Here is a 20,556-nt window from a genome sequence, read left to right as displayed (position 1 = left end):
CTCCTGACCTCTGGCTTGTCGCAAAGGCCTTCAAGTCCCCCGATCTGGGATTCACAGGTGTACCTGCAGCTGCTGCCACACTGAGCTCTCTAACTTGACCTTCAGGATGTGCCTCCAGCTCTCTGCCCATCCTCTTTGAACGCCCCCCTCGAGGGCAGGGGCCTGCAGTGGCGGGAACAGCCTGCACTCTGCACACAAGACTACCTGGACTCTAGATGGGCTCTGTGACCACCTACCTGCACGACTGACAACACACCAGTGTCCGTCCTCTCTCCCATAGTGGTCTAGAAAAGTGCTAGACTGCTGAGCTTCCTCCCCAGCCCTATCTTTTAAGTCTGTATTTTCCTCTGAAAAATGGAGATAATAGTAATCATAGGGTTATTGTGAGGATTAGAAGAGGTAATCTCTATAAAGTGCTTAGCAGAGTGCAGCCGACAAAGTGCCTGATAATGGGAGCTATTTTTAGGTCAGGCCCCATTTCCCCCTTTGAAAGCTGTCTCCTTCCTGAGATACAGCATAGTGGAGGAGGAGGCAGCAGGTGAGGAGGGCCCTGTCATTTCTGGCTGTACCACTGGGTCACCAGTTGGTGGCTCTGAGCCACAGGTCTAGGATCAAGGGACGCATACTACAGGAAGGTGGCCAGCACTTAACAGGAGCTAGCTGTGCACCAGTAGCCCTCTATGGCTTCCTGGTGCACAGAACCCTCGTTCTACGTGTCATATACTGCACCCAAATTATCTGGTTTCCTGTCATACTCCCACTTTCCTGTCTCCAGAAGACAGCATCTCCTCTGCATTTTTAAAAAAAATATACTTTATTTTTAGAGCAGTTTTAGGGTCACAGAGAAGTTGCGTGGAAGCAGAGTTCCCATATTCCCTTCCTCCACGTATTTTTCCATGGGGTAAAATCAGTGTTGTAGAACGAAGGGTGCCTTGCTTATTTTAGCTCCCAACTTGGGGGCAGCCAGTAGATTCCTGGGACCCTTTATTATCTTGGAGTGACAGAATCTCAGTCCTGGGGCTGGTGAGATGGCTCAGTGGTCTAAAGCACCTACTTGGAACAAGCTTGGCAAAGCATAGGGACCACGTTTCGGTCCCCCAGCACCACATGCTAGCCAGCCTGGCCCCCAGGTGGGCTGAGCTGGCCACACACACACACACACACACACACACACACACACATAAATAAATAAATAAATGTTTAAAAAAAAAAAAGAATCTCAGTCCGTTTGGTCTAAGACAAGCTAGAGATTCACTGCAGGGTCAGGCACCTGTCTGTCATGCCCTGGCACAGCTGAAGTGCGCAGAGGAGGAGACTGACCACTGGGTTTGGTTTGATTGGTAAAAGGCCAGACTCATGCCCCCTCAGAACTAGTACAGAATTAGGGGGTCCCCTTACATTATACCAACACTGTTTTGGAGAGAAATTTGACTGGCCAAGACCTTCAGCTGTAAGGAATGCAGTAAGATGCACATTTTCTTGGCCTGCCCACTGGAAAGTCTTAATAGGTCTCAGGTAGAATTGAGGAATCTGCACTCTTAAGAAAACAACTAAAAAAAAAAAAAAAAAACCTACAAGAAGGGGCTGGGGAAATGGCTCAGTAGAATCAGTGCTTGCCTGGCAAGTGCAAGGGCCTGAGTTCAATCCCTGGTTCCACCAAAAAAAAAAAAAAAAAAAAAAGAAAGCAACTTGTTGGCTCTGAATATGATAATCTTAACATATTATTTTTGTACTATTTAAACAAAAACTATTGCAGATAGTCTTGTGGGATAGGTCCAAGAACAAAGGCTTTCCCTAGCCACCTCTAGACCAAGCTGCTGCAGTGTGGAATGGAAGGGCTGTCCCAGCAGGAGGGCTAAAGGCTCTAGGCAGAAATTATTATTATTATTTTGGTGGAACCAGGGATTGAAGCCATCTCCCCAGCCCTAGAAATTATTAATAATGTGGTTACTCCTACTTGCCCAGTGGTGCCAAACCCCTATGCTATGCTCTCTCATATCCTCCTTCCACTCCTCACTTTACTGTCCTAGACCTTAAAGATGCCTTCTTCACCACTGCCAGGACTTCTTTGCCTTTACATGGACTGACCCAGATACTGCAGGCAGGAAGTGTCCTAGAGGCCGCCTGGAAGAGGAAGGTTGCTGTCCTTTGAAGGACTGTAAGAGCAGCAAGGAAAATCTACAAAGGGAAACCATAAGCGATGAAGCTTAAGTCCTAATGCCGTCATTTATCAAACCTGCTACAAGGAGCACAGAATTCAGGAGAGGAGATACGGGCACAGCCAGAGAAAGCCTAGGAGTGTGGACAGCTCTGCGAGTTTCTGAAGGTGAGAATAAATGCCACGAGATGGAGATTTTTATAAGCATAAAGAACAAGATAATGAACAAAAAAGTTAGATAATTTATGGAGGAAAAATTCACTTTTGGGGGGAGTCATTGTCACCACAAAATACCTAAGACTTTTCATGACAGAAATGCACAGTCCTGGCTCTTCAGATGGGTTCTTTCAAGCAGGTTGCTGAGTTTGGATTTTTCAAAGCTAAAATCGGGAAATTCTGTCATATTAACAAACTATAGCTTAGTCATCTTGGTAGGTCAAGTAACAAAGTCCAGTCTGTTTTATTTCTAACCCAAATATTGCAAATATACAGAAAATTACCAGTACAAAGTTAAACACATCCAGATTTATTTACACAACGCTAAAGAAGTTTGAGTTTTATTTCCATTTTTGTGGGATTTCATTGTGGGGTCTGGCTTTACTGTGTAACTGACATGGGTCACTGAAACTGATCATCTCACCTTACATGCAACTTCCTGTCCCGAGGAAACAGAAACTTGGGTCTTCAGCACACATGCAGTAATGATCTTAGTACTGCTCAGCACTTTCACAGGAAGGCAGCAGTCTCGTGGGTCGGGAGGGACCACATGCTCAGACAGGGAACGAGAGCCAGGAGAGGAAGGAACGACGGGCACGTGGGGACCCTGAGCGTTTCGGTGCAGGAGAAGAGTACGACCCCCGTCCTCCTCCCCAGTGGTTCAAACACAGGAGGTGGGCAGAACCACCCGGGGACATTAAGTCACCGGCCACGACTGAAGGCATGCAGAGGATGAGACCTGCATTAAAGATTTGGGGGCTATCAATAAATCATTAACATGTACACTATACAGTTTATATATGTATATATGTACATATCTATATATATATATATATAAAGGTACAGATTAGTTTGTTAATTCATATAAACAAGAATGCTTAAGGATGTACTTGTGTGAAAAAATGCATACAGCAAGTTGTTAAAGATAATTTCAAATTAATGTTCTAATCCTAATTGCTTTCATCGTAAGTAAGAACTCAACATGCTCCTGCTATTTCAGTTATCCTCTCTGAGGGTCAGGCTGGACTCTGCTAGGGCAGGAAGAGCTTGTAGCGCTGCCTGCTCTGAGGAAATCCACAGCAGATGGAACAGAAGCCTGGCACCTGATGTCTCTGGCCCTCCCATTCACTACTTCACACGGCAAATCTTAAACTTTGGTTTTGTTTAAAGAACATTTAGGTCTATGTCAATTTTCCTGTTGGAAAGAAGGTGGCCGGAAGTTGAAGTGGCGCATCTCTTCCTATTTGAGCAGTCCCAGGTTTCCTAGCTTAATATGGAGATGAGGGCTGTGCTCACAACGAGCTCGTATGTACTGTGTACAAGGGTGGGGCTCGTAGAGCTCGCCTAAAGAGAACAACTCTCTACCTAGATGCTTTGCTGAGAACGCCAGGCCAGCCCCGAGCCCCAGGGCTGGCACGGATGCCTCTCCCTGTGTCCCAGCTTCACAACACAGGCCAGGGCTTGTCCAGCTATAGTTCCTACTCCCAGGGCAGGAGCTGGAGGTGGCCAGCACGTTCTTAATCTGTCAAGGATGAAAGGCCAGCTGACACACACCGAGATTCAGAGACAAACCTAAGAGTAAGAAAGAGATGTACTAGGAGCCTGTCCTACGCAGAGGCGGATGCCAGTTCCCAGCTTCAGGCACACTGATACCGCTGCACGTCCTAAGCCCCACAGCTCCCACAACTCTCCAAAGGCTTTGTTTTCTAAGCAGTGTCGCCACTCGATTTACAGCTTAGGCACATTCTACTCTGGTCTCTGGTCTCAAGAAATATGAAAAATCCATTAGGTCTTCAACGGGAAGGATTCTGGATTTAAGAGCTCAGACTGCTTTGGACTGTGATTATGTCCACCTTACCTAACAATCTAAATTTTATTGCTCAAACCTCCGGAAATCTCTTCTGCAGCTATCACACCTGGGACTTTATGTGGGCATGCTAGGTTTTAACGTCAAGGGTGATGCTCCTAACCTGAGTAGGGCGAACCAGAGACCTTTTTATTTTAGAAACAGCATCAAAGGGTTTAGGCTGTTTTAGTCCCTGGTGGAGGGCACACATTTGTGAGGCTGCTACTGAAAGCTACGGAGCCATAAAGGGAATGAGCCAGCCTAGCAGGCAGTCCTAAGGCAACACAGTCACCAGCCCAGTGTGGGAACAACGGGATGGAGAAGGGGACCCATCCTCGGAGACTCACACCTGTGGTCCTCAGCAGTGACCCTCCACACAGGGAGAGCCTGTCCCTGAAGACACATTCAAAATTACCATTGTTTTCCGCCATGAAAAATAGGAGGATAAAATTTTCTGTTTTCAAAAAGAAAACAAAAAGGTGCTAACTAATGCTCTAAGAGCAATTCCACTGACCCTTCTCCTGAAAAACAGCACGTCACCTCTGAGAGAAGCTACGTCCCGAGTGCTGAGCACTGACTCCGTAGCCACCTTCCAGAGCTCTGAAGACAACCACCGGCGTTGCTCAGACCACACTCAGGGACCCGGACAGCTGACTCGAGTTTGGTTCTTTGGTTCATCTCAAGAACACTGGGGGCTCAAATGACGTACGTGAAAGTGCTGAGAGAATCATCAACTCTATATAAATATAAGATGTTATTATAAGCAAAGGGCTCTGATGTTATTTGTTTAGAGAAGACTATTAGCCCTCCTACATCTTAAAACTAGTAAAAGGATTACCACGCATTTATTGGCCATCTAATCTACATCCTTCTGCATGTCTGTTGGGGAAAAGAGACGTGGTGTGCGTACGTCTATGCTGGGCATCAGATTCACTTTGGGCAGGAGGTGAGAGTGGGGCAGAGGCTGATGCTCATCCTTTGTGAGCTGGTATATATCTTTGGATTTAAAAATTGAAAACCACATACAACAAATGATCCTAAAGCTGGTACACTCTAGCCTGCACAAATACTCTCTTCACAAAGACTGCCCTAACTTCATTTGCTAACAGAAGTTCCCTGACTCGTTGAGCTGTACTGCAGTTCCAGAGCTTCTAAAATTCCCCAGGCACTTCCTCCCCCGCTTCCCGGCTGCTGTTCACCCCTTCTGAGGAGCAGAAAGCTCAGCCATCTGCTCCCGCATTCTGACAGAAGTCATTTTGGCACAGCTACTTTTTACTGACTTTCTAGCCACACAGTGAGCTAGCAGCAAATGGCACCTATCAGAGTCTCCCAGTCACTGGGAGAAGCTGTGACCAGCGCAGTAGGTGCAGTAAACCAAGGACTGGCCACGCTGTATTCCTGGGTGGCAAATAGTCAAGCTATAATAAAACTCATCATTGTAGCTTCATATTACAAAATCCACCCAATTACATTCTGTAATTCATTTAATTTGGAAAAATGTCAAATGGGAAACTTCCTTAAATTTAAAATATGAGCACAATGTATCAAGCAAAGCGTCAAGACCAGAAGTGTGTTTTCAGTCGGTTCAGCCAATGGTTTTATGCCAAGTGACTTGGCAAAGCAGATGTGAGGACAAGTGCCTAGTAATAAAATGCTGATCTAAAAAAAAAAAATCTATGAATCTGGAAACATCTCTAGTCCTGAGCGTGTACAACAGCAACCCAGGAGGAAGCAGATAAGCAGCACACAACGGGTGGTTCAGTTGTAAGCCAACATGACAGGCTCCGCGGGAAACGGGAGCGGGCAACATCTCCTCAGGCTGCACCGCGCTGCGAGCACCGACGGCCTCCGCGGAGGTGGCGGGCGGCAGGCCCCCAGGCCTGCACGCTGTCCTTGAGCACGGCTCCTGGCACACACACAACGCTAGCTTCAGCCATCTCAGAAGCAGCCAGTTTTGCCTTTAATAGGTACTAAATCTAGTCAATTCTCTGTTGCTCCCTTCAGCCTGTCCCAAGTTAAAAATATTGCCCTGTGAGTTTTCCTGATTTAGTATCTTGGAAGCACATGGGTAAGTCAGTTGCCAAAGGGCAATTAACAAGTGTACTGCCTAAACAGGGAAAAGCAAAAGCAATGTGGTCTACGGTCCTTGGGGGGGAACAAAGCCGCGTCAGGTCTGTGTGAGGAGCTGGTAGCAAATGCTCTTGGAGGGCCGTCCCCAGATGCAGGGAGGCGGGCCGGCTCTGCCAGCCACTGCAGCCTGGGTTTCCCTTTCTGTGGCTGCTTCCCGTGGCAGGCAGAGCCCAGGGGCAGCACATGTACACGTGAGCTCAAGCTGGAGCCACAGGTGCTCGGGGTAGGTGCCACAGAGAACAGGCAAGGGCGTCGAGGGGACAAGCCTTCGAATGCCACGGCATTTCCTTTAAAGCAAAAACAAGACAAAAGCCCAAAGAAACCAAAACCCAAACAAATCCAAAGCCTATAGTTTAAAAAAAGACAGAATTTGAAATAAAAAGTTAAAGGATTTAAATTTTCCCCCTATTCAGAGCCAATTTTAAGAGTGCTGAGGGTTTCCCACCCCATCCCGAAGTTCTTTAGTGTAGGTCCTTTTGGCTTTGATGGAAGCAGCAGAACAGAGCTGGGTCCCTTGAACTGGGAAATCCACTTCCCCAAACTGGAGCCACAGGGAGTGTAGCGTACAGCGGGTCCACTCTCTGTGCCTGGTCCCAGCTCCTTGGAAGAGCTATTCCAGGAGGTCCTGAAAGAAAGACACGAGCCATATTACTGACAGATTAAAATATTCCTATTTAGAAAACAATCTAGCTTTTGAGCCAAATCCCGCAGTTATTAAGGTGCTGCTTTTGAATTAACCCTTCCTTTGTGCTTCAATTGTGTGGTTTTTTCCTTTTTTTTAGATAGGGTCTCGCTATGTAGCCCATGCTGGCCTTGAACTTGCAGCAATCCTCCTGTCTCTGCCTCCTGAGTGTGCTAGGATTACAGGCATGCGCCATCAAACCTAGCTCAGTTGTGTTTTGATGTTGAGTAAAAAAGTCACTTTGTGTGTGTGTGTGTATATTTTTGGATGACAACTCAAGGAGACAGGGTCTCACCTCATCTGAGTCATCGTGATAACCGCTCTTGTTGGCGTGGGAGGCTGTGTCCAGCGTGTCCACCCCGTCGGCCTCTGCGTGCTGCTGCAGCACGGAGTATCGATGCACTAGGAATCTGTCGACAGAAGCACGTGGTGAGCAGGGTGCCTTTCTCACACTCCTGGGTGAGTCACACACAGGCATCACAGCCCACAGCTGGCACATGGAAAAATACAGGCTAAGGCAGCATTTGGCTTTCCAGGGACACCAACTACCTAGTTTTAGCCGAGGGCAGACTCAACTCTGAGCGTGAGACTGTGGTTTAAGTTCAGGACTGTGGACTCCCACGTTCCTTACCTTCCACCACAGACATATTTCTTCACAATGAGCACTCCTGCTACAACTGTGACCAGCATCAATCCCACGATGGCCAGGATAATTGGAACAGAGTTTGACTTGGAATTCTTGATAAATTAAAACAAAATACAGAAAAGCATTAGGTATGCATATTCTAGTCTTAGGCCTGCGTTCAGAGTGGCTGCCGCACCCCCTTATTTCCTTTGAGCTTCATACCCGGTGGCACTTAATGATGTTACTTTTCCAACCCCACTCAAGGATGAACTATCTCAGCATTACTGGGAGAGAATCCCAGAGGGCAGGGGTCTGAACTCCACTGCCCGGATGCTACAGTGGGCTCCACCACCACAACGGGGCTGGAAGCCTGGCGAATGAAACACGGTAATCACGGCAGCTCCACATCCCTGTTTACAAATCCTGGAGCTGAAGTGCAGAGCAGGAAAGGGGCTGAATGAAGCTAGAACAAGATCTTCGGGACCATGCCATGTCAGTGCTACACTGGCAGGCCAGCCTCCGACACCAGGGTTTATGCTTTTACTCCACTTCTGGTATGTTTACAGATAAGCCTGATCGGATCATTGCTCATGTGTAACCTACCTGCTTCTGGGTGGGAGATAGGAAGTGTGTGTTTTCAATGTGTCCAAGAGGAGGCGGAGCTGGATTCTGGGACAAGCTGTGTCCCTGTGGGCGGGAGTCCTGTGCAATCACACACACAAACACTCTGAGGACAGCCACTAGAAGCCCACGGCAGGGGTGCAGAGAAGAGGGGACTTGTCCCCCTTACAAATACACGCACCCACACACTCCTCTCCCCTTGCCTTCTCCAGCCCACCTCTTAGTCTCTCAGCACTTGAAGCAGCAGAGCGCAGGCGGCAGGCCGCAGGCCGTCCAGCTCAGCCTCTCACGTTACAGTTAGGACCGGGGTCCCTGGTTTGCCTCCCAGGTCGTATTACTACGTGCCTCTGCATCAGGAGGGTTCTTCTTCACCATATCTCCAGGTCCCAAGCAGATAGCTCAGCACCACAGTTTGTAGTCAACCTCATGACTTATGTTTCAGCTTCTCACTCTGAAGCCACTGGCAGGACTCAACACAGAAACCCGCCCTCCTGCCATTCAAGGCTTTCTCCACATGCAGGACTCGGGTCGCGGCCCCTTCACAGCCAACTTTCTGTCTCAAAATTCATTTTTAAATTTTTGGTTGACATGTTATCACTGTACACATCAATGGAGGCACTGTGATATTTCAACACGCTCCTGCGCCATGCACAGCCGGCCAGCCAGCCTTCCTGAGGCTTTTTCCTGAATGACTCTGCGCCTCAGACATTTCCACAGCTCTCTGCTTCTGAGATGTTTACGCCTTCACAGGCTGCCTTTTCTCCAACCAAAAGAGCTTGTAATGAGATGAACTTAGCACTGGGTTATATGACTTATTCTTTATTCTAATGGTTTCTTGTGCAAAGAGAACTCTGATAGAAGCAGTTTGGCCACTTCGTATCAATAATACAATTTTTGATGCTATAACGGACTTCCTGACAGAATATGAAATCCCATTGGTATCTAAAAAGAAGATCTATTTTAATGTACCTGCTTCTTGGGACTCAAAAAGTTGCTTGTGCATTTCTTTTTCAAGTCTTTCACTTCTCGAGCTGGACTCACCCCACCTTGGCATCTGTCTCCTGGGATTTTCCGGTACCTGAAAGTCAGAGATTTGCTTCCAGGGCTTTCTGCTTGCTGGCAGCGCTGCCCTGACGTCGAGGCGTGCAGCTGTGGCCCCTGCTTCTGGTGGGAGACACTGTGGCCTCACAGGGACCAGGGGCCAAGCCCAAGCCACGGCCAGTATGTTGGCAGCAGCTGGCCTGACAACCCGCACAAGAGCTTTAGGCAGGTGTGTTTGACAGACCATAAGACACACAGAGCCCTAAATATCCTCTAAGTCGACCGAAATCTGCCTTCAGTGGTGCCTTCTCAGTGGTGGGTTTGAGCTCAAAATGACCAAAACAGGGGCCGGGCAGATGGTTCAGTGGAATAAGCGCTTCCTGGTAAGCGCAAGGGCCTGAGTTCAATCCTCAGTTTCGCAAAAAAACCAAAAAAACCCCAGAAAACCAGGAAGCAGCTTTAGTGCTAGTGAAAGCGCTACTGCTACTAGCGGAGGAACGGGAGACGCTCATCCAGACAAGGGAGGGCCTCCGCATGCAGCAGCCAAAAGTCAACACAGCGGAAGACCTGTCAGATGAAAAACAAGCGTAGGATGAATTTTCTACTTTATTAGTTTATGTACATGAATACCATTTTTTTCTTTCATTCTCCCAGCCTTTTATAATAAAATGACTCAGAGCTATGAAAAGGAAGGAGGGAAAGGAGGAAGGTAGGGCAGAGGGAGAAGCAAGGAGAGCTGGTGTGTTAACAGAATACAAAGATATGCTACTGGCCCCTGGCCTGCTTCCTGGAGACAAGTCGGGAGCTGCAGACGGGTCTCTGCTCCTCACGTAACCACGGGAGAGCCTGAATAGACACTCCAGCTACACTTGCTCTGAGTTCACTTCTAAGAGCTGTTCATTTGGGAGCACGGCTGCACAGGGTGTTATTGGTTTTCAACTAGGTTTGCTATAGATGTCACATCTGATGCGTGGGTCTCGATGATAATGCTTGCCCAGGGGATGGTTGGGGACCTGAAGGGCATTTGTGTTGAAATCGCCTCTTCACGTGTGTCAGGAGGGAGACCCTTTGGACAGCCACTCTTTGCAGCTACAGTCTGAAGGATGGGCACAGAGTCCCCCTTAGCTGTGCTCTCACCACCATCCTGTGAGCACGCATTCCACAGAGTTCACACGTGCAGGTCAGTGACTGCCTCACTCGCAGTCACCTTTTCCCATGCCTCACATCACCCCGATTCTCTACCTCATAACAGCCTCATACCTACTGTCGGGAGGCGGAGCTGAGGCTTGTCCTCCTGTCTCCACACACTGGGTTACCCCCTGAATAAACTTTCTCTTTTGCAAAACTCTCTGTTGTAATAGTTGGCGTTGTGTACAATGAGCAAAGTGAAACCGATGTGGTAACATGCCATCTCTCAGGCCTAGAGGAATGTCCACAGATATGTTGAGCTCACTAAGCACCTCTGCTCCCAGCTGTTGGGGACTTGTTTGTCCCTTCCACCTCAAGAGGCTGTGACCCAGACAAAGCTCATTAGTAAATGGTACACAGTGGAGACCGGGTGGCAAATTTACTCAGACATAGCGAGGCTGCTCTGGAGCTGTACTGCCCATTTGGTGTCCATTTAAATCCAAATTAATTAAATGAAAAGTCCCTTTCCTCAGCTGTGCTCATGTCACCAGCTCTGTGTGGCCAGTGGTGACCATATGGAACACAGCAGGCCACAGCGCATTCTCCTCAGCGCTGAAGCGTCTTCTAGGTTGTGCCTTCGCAAGTATTCGGGCACTAGCTGGCTGTCTGCATGCAGAGAAGCAGCTTTCCCCCCGAGCAAGGAAGATGCAACTGCCCCAGAGCAGAAAGGCCCTCTCACCCATTTGTTGTCAGGTGTTCTTCGCGTCCATACAGACAAAACTCGAGGTCGTGCCCCTTCAGTTCTGGCTGTTCCACACACTTGGAGTCATTTTCTGGACGGAAGTAGCCAAAATCACTGCAAAAGCCAACAAATAAGGTAACTCCCAAAGCTGCTGAAGGGCAGTACTCGATGAGCAATGAATGTTTTATGTGGGGAAGGGGATGGCTCACAGCCCAGGCTGAAAGAGCTGTCAGCAGCGCAGGAAGCTCTGTGACAGCTCTGAAGAAGGCCCATGCTCACATTTGGCTCTGGGTCTCCCAAAGCCCATGTGCTCAAGGCTTGCTCCCCAGCACGGCGGAGCTAGTGGGAGGTGGGGACTAGCAGGAGGTACCCAGGTCACTGGGGAGCTCCGGTCCCGCTTCTCCTCTGTCCTGCTCTCTGTCCATGGGGAGAGCAGTGCTGCCCCGCCACATACCCTGCACTGAAGTGCTGTACTGCCACAGGCCTAAACAACAGCACCGAACAACTGTGGGCTTGCTCACTATAAACTTTGTCCCTTATGAGCCGATCACCTTGGGCAGCTGCTATGATGGTGGAAAACTGACCAACTCAGCCTCTTATTTAGGAAAACAGAGATGGGGGCTGCCTCTGCTAAGGAGGAAAGAAGAACACATAAATCAGGCCTGGTGGTCTTAGGAATAGCTAGAGCTCCAGACTCAGGGTTCTGCAGACAGTTCAGGCTCAGGGAAGGAACAGAAAGCAGCTGACACTGGGGTGCCGGCTCCTCGGCTAAGACAGGACAGGCACAGAAATGGTGGCATAAAACACACTTAGATTCAGGAGATTTAATAATTCTTTACTTCTGAATGTAATTATATTTTGCCTATGAGGTGGATGTCAACCCCTTTCTGTCTTCCCCTCTTCTGGGTCTCTTAGCTTATCACCCAGCGGGGTCGCCAACGGGAACAGCCCCGCTGTCCTCCACCCCATCGCACCTCTTCACTCCGTTTCCCCACACGAATGCTGAGGCCAGCACCCTACAGAGGCACACCTAGTCTTCGTGCTGCTCTCACCACCCGCCCTGGGCCCTTGTGCAGACAGCATCCCACTGGTGGCTTCTCATTACTCCACATGCATCTCTACTCTAGAAATTTCTGCCTTAATCTTCTCCTCCTTAATGGATCATTTTTTTCTTTCCTTCTTTTTCTCTCCCCTCCTTCCCCCTTCTCCTCCTTCTGTTCGTCTGCTGTGGCACTGGGTCCGAGCCAGGGGCCTCCCCAAGCTAGGCAAGGAGGCTACCACTGAGCTATCCCTCCAGACCCCTCCTTCTTTTCCAAAAATTTTTGAATAGGGTCTTGCTAAGTTGTTCAAGCTAACATTAAACTTGTAATCTTTCTGCCTCGGCATCCCAAGTAGGCAGGGCTACAGATGTGCATCACTGTCCCCATCTTTACTGATCCAATTTCTTAAAAGACTATTTCTTGTCCCATTTTACTCATTTACTTTCTGTTCCTTGTGTTTTGCCCTCAACCCCTCTGCAACCTTGATAAGGGTTTTTTTTTTTGCTCCAAATGCCCTCAGGGGTGGCCGGGGTGTTGTGGGGATCGAACTACAGCAACCTGAGGCTGACAGCTTTGTGGAAGCAGCCACTTAAAGAACTGAGCTAGGGCCAGGCCCCCTCCTCTGCAACCTTGAACAGGAAGCCCAAGGTTGCTAGGCATCAAGCCCAGAGGGGCCCTCTCGGTACTGCCCCCTCTGCCACCTGCTGGCTCACCCAGCATGCCAGCATGCCCCTGCCCCGCCATGGTCTTTGTGCCCGTGGTTGTGCTTCTTTCTTCCACCTATAAATGCAGACTTTGACAGGGATCTATGATGCATTCTTTCATTTTCTGAATCTTCTCTCCCTTGGTGAACACAACTCTTTGCATTTACTAGTAAAATGTCCATGTTTTACCTCTCTTGGGCCTTAACCCTGTATTTCCAGATGGCGCTGGATGTCACCACCTAAATATGCTCACAGACTCTTGGAGGCATCAAATGGCCAGAGCACAGCATGCTTTCTGCCTTGCGCCAGCCCCTCCTGATCACGTCACCTGTCCGTCCACTCTACACCTTCCTTCTAGCGTCACAGTCAGCCCGGGCATCCTCCTCACCTCTGGTTGTGCCTGCCACTCCCAGCCTCTCATCTGGCATACCCTTCCCATGCCCCTGGGTGTCCCTGCTCGGTGGTCGCTGGCCCTAATGGCCCACTTTCTTCCCTCAAGCGCATGGCAATCCTACCATTCATCAGGACTCGAGATGTTACCTCCTGAGCTTCTGGGATCACCGCCTTTCAGCTCTAGATGGAGCCTCTTCTCCCTTCTCCACATCTGCAGGGCAACTGCCCCCTTTGTTTTATGTCATAGTGTAGTACACTTTATCCACAGTGAAGCTGTGGATCTGCAGTGAAGCTTCTGTTGTTAGTTTGCACTGCCCTGTGCAGAGCAGGCACTGAATGTATGGGGACTATGCAGACGCCGCCTGTAGCTTACGGGTTTCCTTACGAGGTTTTAGGGGAGAGGGCAAGGAACAAAAGATGCAAAAAACATCACCCTTCTATTGCAGGGGTAAATTTCAAGTAACAATTTTAGAATTCCTGCTCTGCCACTTTTTGCCAACAACCTTTCTGCTGTAAGTTTAAAGTGAACTGTTTAGGACAGTGCCAACTAGTTAGTGCTCATGTTGACTGCTGTCATCGCCACCATAGTATTACTGTTACGGTTTGTGTCTAGCTGTCCCCCCAAAGCCTCATGCAGTGATGGGGTGCACTTCTAGATGTTGTGATTAATTCACGATCCAGTGCTGGGATAATGGGTGTGAGTGCTGCACCCAGCCTGGGGCTGCTGGCCTGCGTGCAACAGAAGGGAACCACACAGGCTCTTTGCGGCCGCCGCTGTTGCCGCTTCCCCTCCCACTAGCTCTTGTTGTTTTGCTGTTTTCCACCCCATGAACTGCTGTCCTCTGCCATGCGACACCCTGCCTTGGAGCCATCCGAGTACGAATTGAAACCTCCACTGACTTTGAGCTAAATAAACCTTTCCTTCCTTACTTTTGGGTGTTGAGTATTTGTCCCAGCAATGAGAGAAAAGTAACCGAGACAGTACCATATGCCACACTGCGCGCTCTCGAGGAGTTTGGGTTTAATGGTGGAGCCAAGCCTATAACCATCATTAAAACACAGTGAGTGCTGATAATAGGGTGCTGTCTGGGGAGCTAAGAGGGAGAGGCTTAGCAGGTGTGGGGGTCCTGAGGAGAATACAGACAGACTTCCAGCCAGAGGAGATGCCTGACAGTGGCTGGGGCTCAGAAGAGTCAGAGAACACAGGTGCTCAGGGAAAGGGCTGGCGTGTTTGAAGTCAAGGACAGGATAGAAACTTTCAGACTTGTACAGGTTTATCCTTCCCAAGCTATGCTGGCACCCTGTGACCCTATGTGACTCCAAGGTCATGTGACTAGTGTCTTTCTTGTGCACAGAAGGCAGGACCCTTGACTGGTCTACACAGAGATATGAGCTACACAGGGTCAGGCCTGCACTCCACTGTCACCTGCAGTCCAAGGCTGCACTGTGAGGGAAGACATGACTGCTCTCTGCTTGCCTTTTTGTCCAAGCCCTTTAAGACACACACTCACCTTCTGTGAGTGTCTACTGTACACAGCAAACTCCACAAAATCTCCACCTGTGATGGGAAGCAGGCCTGCTGATTTCCCGTAAAATCACCTTGGTTAAGCTAACAGAGACTCCCTTGCCTTTTCTATAATCAATTACGCTCTGCCCACCAAGAAACTAACCCTTACGTCTGGATGGCCTGAACTCCAGGGGTCCACCCCGACAGCCCACAAATCTCAAAAGGCCACACAGGCCACAGACATCCTGACATCACCTCTAGTCTCAGGACCAAGTCACCATCTGTCTGCCCTCAGCATGTGGAGGAGCTGAAACCAAGCAGCCGTCCACGCAGCTGTTCTCTCACATTAACTTCCCTGCTGTGTCTGTGCCACTTTTCTTGGTATTTCTATCTCATCACTGGCTATAGATGTTATTGTTTTAGTTTCTTTTTCTATAGATTCTTTTCTTCCATCATTATCAAGTTAAGATTTCTAGGGTTGGTTGCTCATCCTGCTGAATGATTATCCAGTAAGATTATGCTATTTTTATTTATTTATTTATTTATTTATTTATTTATTTATTTATTTAGTGTGTGTGTGTGTGTGTGTGTGTGTGTGTGTGTGTGTGTGTGTCCAGCTCAGCCCACCAGGGGGCGGGGCTGGCTGGCATGTGGTGCTGGGGGATTGAACCGCAGTCCCTGTGCTTTTGCCAAGCTTGTTCTAAGCAGGTGCTTTAGACCACTGAGCCATCTCGCCAGCCCAAGATTATACTATTTGTCTACTTCTTCTCAACTAGTCCCTCCCTGACTAGTCACCATTATTCTTCTCTGAGCCTCCGCTTCCTGCAGAGGGGGAGGGATGTCAATATTTTAGCCCTTAAAGACAACTGTTTCCATCTCTTCCCATATGGGCAGGGGCGGCAGAAGGGTCTAAGGAGTGCTGGTACCAGAGAAAGTCCTCCAGAGAACAGGGACAGACGGACGGTTGCTTGGTCACAACATAGTCTCGGCCATTCTGACAGACGGATGACTTCCGTAGCCGTAGATACTGCTCCCTGTAGCCCAGAATGCAGCCATCTTGATAATCTCCAGGGTCTGTGGAGTGCGCCAGCCATATGGTGTAGTCCTTCTCCTCACCTAAAGGAGATAGATGGCTCAGGAAGCTGCAGAACAGAGCCCACCCACAGAGCAGCTGCCAGGCACCAGGCTATAGGAAGAACGAGGGCAGCAAGATGGCTGACTCCAGGTACTGCTATTTGGAACGGCAAAGAAAACACTAGTCTACAGCCTACGAGTAACTGCATTTCTTTATGCAAAAATTTGATTCTTTCCCTCTCACCTTCCATTCAAGGATTAGGAAAGAATCTCATTAGTTTTGAAGTGGGACACTATATAGGAAAGTTCTAGAGTTTCCTCCAAACTGAAAGGCTGCTGAGTCTTGCTCACTATCTTGCTTTTAGAGGTAAGAAACCAGATCCATTCCAAGGGCTCTTTGCTTAGTATCAGATACTAACTATACAAGAGTACAGTTTCACCACATGTTAGTTTGCTTCAGTCAGCAGGGAAAACAGCCTCTTTCTAGAATTCTGCTCTCAAATGTGGATTGTTGATGACAACAGCTTCTGGCTCAGAAAATCACGTCATCTACTCCTAGAAAAACAGCTCAAAGACTACAACTTACAGAGTGTGGATTATGTTTTTACCCTTCAGGATATGAAGACCAGCACAAGCCTGTTAGAGAACTGGTGCTTTGCAAATCTCTTAATGATGCTGAACTTCAGGGATACGATAGAACTGGCTGTTGAGGGTGAGACTCGTACGCCAGCTCCTTTACAACCTCTCTAACCAATTCAGATGACAGACGCCTCCAGGTCTTAAATCTTACTTAAACATCTTATAGAAAGGCAAGCTCCAGCTCAGAAGCTCTGCTTTCTCAGGAGCTAGTGAATTAACACCCCAGGGAAATGGACCTATAAAAATGTCTAACAGGATCAAAATTCAACTAAAATGTCTTGAAACTTTTAAGTCTTGGCTTGTGTTACACCCACATGGTTGTTTGGGTTATTTTTACCCCTAGTGATTTATCTCTCATGTTTCTCAGTACATGTCAACATCTTTGGCACAAGGTCCCGGTCTGCCTGGGACTCTGGGGGACCCTGTATGCCGCACATCACTGTCTCTTCCTGAAGCCATTTTCCAGGCTTTACTGTACCTTTTAGTGCAAAGCACAGAATTTGGAGGAGGTTCATGCGGGCTTCACACCTGCCCAGGGGTTGTTCTAGAGCCTCACTGTGACCAGGACGGAAGCCAAAAGCCTTTTGCATGAGAACTTCATTCCAACATTTTGAGAAGTTACACAAGCAACTAGATGCTTTTGTAAATACTTTCCTCTGGAGGTTCCTCTTTCCAGTTCCCCCATGTTTGCCTAATCAGGGTGAAGACTCCTGAATGTCATGAAACAATTGTAGATAAACACACATAAGCATTGTTATAAGCTGGGAAAAAAGTCTCATAACCGGTGAATGCAAAGTTAGGGATAGATACAGTAGTCCTGGCCCGTGTGGCTGGTCTGAACTGGGACTTCCTGTAAATGTAGGCATTAAAGTGGGTACCAGATTTTAAAGACTTAGAAGGCAAAAATGGCTGAGGGGATAGCCCAGTGGCATAGTGCCTGCCTGGCAACTGCAAGGTTCTGAGTTTGATTCCTGGTTAAAAAAAAAAAAAAAGAAGGAAAAAATGTAAAAAATCTCAACATATTTTAATATTGGGCACATATTAAAAGGATTGTTTCAGACATAGGAAGATAATCATATCACTGAAATGTATTTCATTTTTCTTTTTACTTTTATTACATAGCTGACATAATAGTTTAAATTACGTATGTGTCCTCATTTCTCTGGAACAGTAAAAGAAACTGCTTTTTGATACCAGCCGCTTGACTACCCAGACGGAATAACCTCTAATTTCCTTTCACATACATATGCATTTGCTGATCCTGGCTAAAAAAAAAAGAAAGAAACTGAATTTATCATTTAGGAAAAGTTCTGGTAGGAATGCTGAGCGATACTCACAGTTCCTTTCAAGGATATCTTTAAAATCAATGGTGTACGAGACCCACCGGCGGGTCAGGAAAGATTCTGTGAACCCCCAAATGCTGATGTTCATGGACCTGGCTCCAGGCTCTGAAGCCAGGCCGGTGAAATAGATGGGCTCCCTGGTGAACACATAGGCCTGCCAGCACTGGCCTTCGTCTGTGGAGAACCTGAAACATCCAGTAGAGAAAGATCTTAAGAGGCCCAGCAGGTGCTGGGACTATCCAACATACTCTGGTTGCCTGATCTTCAGAGAAAACCTCGGACGTAGGTGATGGTTTAAATGGCGGGCAACTTCTTTACTTTTTAATGCCTATGGTTAAATAGCAGTGTTAGGAAAAGGATTGGAGAGGGTGAGAATGGACCTCTCAACTAACAAAATCAAATTCTCCCATAGAAACATGTTTTGGAAGTCATCTCCAACCTACGGTGCTCGGATATTTCCATAATATTTTTGTGGTGAGAAAGAAGAATACTTATTTTTGAGATAGGGTCTCACTATGTAGTTTGGGCTGGCCCTGTGCTCACTTTTGTAGTCCCCAGGCTGATCTCAAACTTGTAGTGATCCTCCTGTCTCAATCTTCTGAGTGCTAGGATTACAGGCGTGTGCCACCATGCCTAGTACAGGGCCAGCACAGTGCATCTGGCACGACATGTGGTCCATGTCACATGGGTCCACAGATCAAACTCAGGACCCTGAGCCTGTCAGGTAGGCGCTTATGTGGCTGAGCTATTTCCCCAGCCCAAGAAAGAACTTTTAAAAATGATAAAATGTGTTAGAATACCAATGCCATTTAATCTGAGTGACTCTAAACTCTAATCCCTTCTAGAATGTTTCCTACAGTTTTGGAGAGTGCAAAATCTGAAGTAGGGTCTGTGACTGCTCTCCCTCAGCGAACTGAGGCACACTCCCACAGCGCCCTCCGTGCGATGCTGCGTGGGGAGCGAGCCGTGCATACTTAATCACATTGGTAGGATGGCTGCTGTGTTCGATGGCCACCAGGATGCCTCCGGAGTCCAGGATGGTGTAGTAGTGGGGTCCTTCTAGCATCTTCATCCAGGAGTAGCCCCCATCGTCTGAGATGTAGACATCGGGGACCATCACCGAGATGGCGTCCCCCACACTCCCTGCAACACAACCCACCATCTCATCAGCACTGAGACACTGGATGTACTGGCAGAAGGATAACTTTTTATTCTTTTTGAGACAGGGTTTTGCTAGTAATCCAGGCTGGCCTGGAACTCACGATGTACCCCAGACTGGACTCAAACTTGCTTCAGCCTCCCAGTGTTGGGATTATAGGTGTGTACTACCACACCTCGCTCTTTTCTCTTTTTTCTTTTTTTTGGAGGGGCCTGCTAGTGTTGAACTCCCTATGTAGCCCAGGCTGGCCTTGAACTTGCAGAGATCCTCCCATCTCAACCTCCTGAGTGCTGGGTTATAGGCGTGTGCCACCATGCCTGGAAAGATGATAATTTTGAATGACTTTTTCTGATTATTCCAATCAGCCCTCCTTTGGAAGACAAACGGGCCACCAAAACTTGGGAAGAGAGAAGTCATGCTGCACTCTCAGATGGGACTCTGAAAATCCCAAAGCATTGCTGTAACGCAAGACAGTGTACCACAGAAACACAACAGTCCTCCGCAGTGGGTTTTGTTTTTTTCAAATTTAGCTATTTATTTATTTATTTATTTATTTATTTATTTTTTGAGGAACCAGGGATTGAACTCAGGCCCTTGAGCTCTTTGTATTATTTTTAATGAGGTTCAAAGGCCATGGCTGAGCTCAGTGTATCAGCTACTGTACTCACGGTGGGAAGAGGAAGGGCTCCTTACCATGAGCGAGGATGATGCCCACAGCGTTAGGCTCAGTGAGTGGCGCCATTGGGACGTTTAGTTTCTGGGAGATGCTATAGGAAGCGTGGATGTGAAGGCTGCACTGTGAAGAGAAACCAAAGGTACGAAGTCCTTATTCATCTCGTGGAGCTGTCCAGGGGTTAAAGCCTTATACTTAATCACGCCTCAGTGGGATCTTTTAATAAAAACTGTGGCCAAATACATATTTTGCAAAATTGACCATCTTAATTTCTCCCACGTACAGCTTTGGAGTGTTACGCATACTCTCACCCTGTGCAGCCAACCTTCAGAGCTTCTGCGTCTTGCACAACTGAACAGCCGCCCTTAAGCAACAACGCCCCACTTGTTCCCCGAAACTCTGGCAACTGCTGTTCCGCTTTCTGATCATTCTAGGTACTTCACAGAACTGAAGCCGCACAGCATTTATCTTTTTGTGCCTGGCTCCTTTTCCTTAGCATAATGTTTTCAAGGCTCATCTGTACAGCAGCTGATGTCAGAATTTCCTTCCTTTGAAGACAAAATGGCCCTCCTGGGTATGCGTACCACGTTAGTAGCCCTCTCACCTGTTGGCGAATACTTCAGCTTCTCTGCCTTTTAGCTATCACGAATAATGTTTCTATACGTACTCAGGTATAGAAGTATCTTTCACAAATATCTTTTTTGGGGGCTGGTGAGATGGCTCAGTGGTCTAAAGCACCCACTTAGAACAAGCTTAGCAAAGCACAGGGACCGCGGTTCAATCCCCCAGTACCACATGCCAGCCAGCCCCGCCCCCTGGTGGGCTGAGCTGGCCA

The 20,556-nt window shown here is 48.0% G+C and overlaps 1 protein-coding gene across 3 annotated transcripts in view; it reads right to left on the bottom strand.

Annotated features, from left to right (window-relative positions):
* Positions 1 to 2,584: 2,584 nt before the first annotated feature.
* The window catches only part of Sort1 (sortilin 1), a 113,242-nt gene continuing 95,270 nt past the window's right edge, over positions 2,585 to 20,556 (bottom strand). For 2 of the 3 annotated variants that reach the window (XM_023721688.1, XM_023721689.1), the window contains 10 exons: positions 19,742 to 19,844; positions 18,864 to 19,032; positions 17,884 to 18,074; positions 15,760 to 15,949; positions 11,187 to 11,303; positions 9,248 to 9,356; positions 8,261 to 8,359; positions 7,664 to 7,770; positions 7,328 to 7,442; positions 2,585 to 6,975 (listed from right to left, as the gene is read on the bottom strand). In XM_023721688.1, coding sequence (XP_023577456.1) covers positions 6,961 to 6,975; positions 7,328 to 7,442; positions 7,664 to 7,770; positions 8,261 to 8,359; positions 9,248 to 9,356; positions 11,187 to 11,303; positions 15,760 to 15,949; positions 17,884 to 18,074; positions 18,864 to 19,032; positions 19,742 to 19,844 — 1,215 coding nt within the window. In that variant the 3' untranslated portion in view covers positions 2,585 to 6,960. The remainder of the gene's footprint in view (positions 6,976 to 7,327; positions 7,443 to 7,663; positions 7,771 to 8,260; positions 8,360 to 9,247; positions 9,357 to 11,186; positions 11,304 to 15,759; positions 15,950 to 17,883; positions 18,075 to 18,863; positions 19,033 to 19,741; positions 19,845 to 20,556) is intronic. The other variant, XM_023721690.1, reaches the window with a different exon arrangement.

The sequence above is a fragment of the Octodon degus genome, unplaced genomic scaffold (genome assembly GCF_000260255.1).
Source record: "Octodon degus isolate 3935 unplaced genomic scaffold, OctDeg1.0 scaffold00084, whole genome shotgun sequence".
NCBI lineage: Eukaryota > Metazoa > Chordata > Mammalia > Rodentia > Octodontidae > Octodon > Octodon degus.
Note: the sequence above shows the minus strand (reverse complement) of the source record. Positions and strands in the feature narration are given on the sequence as shown.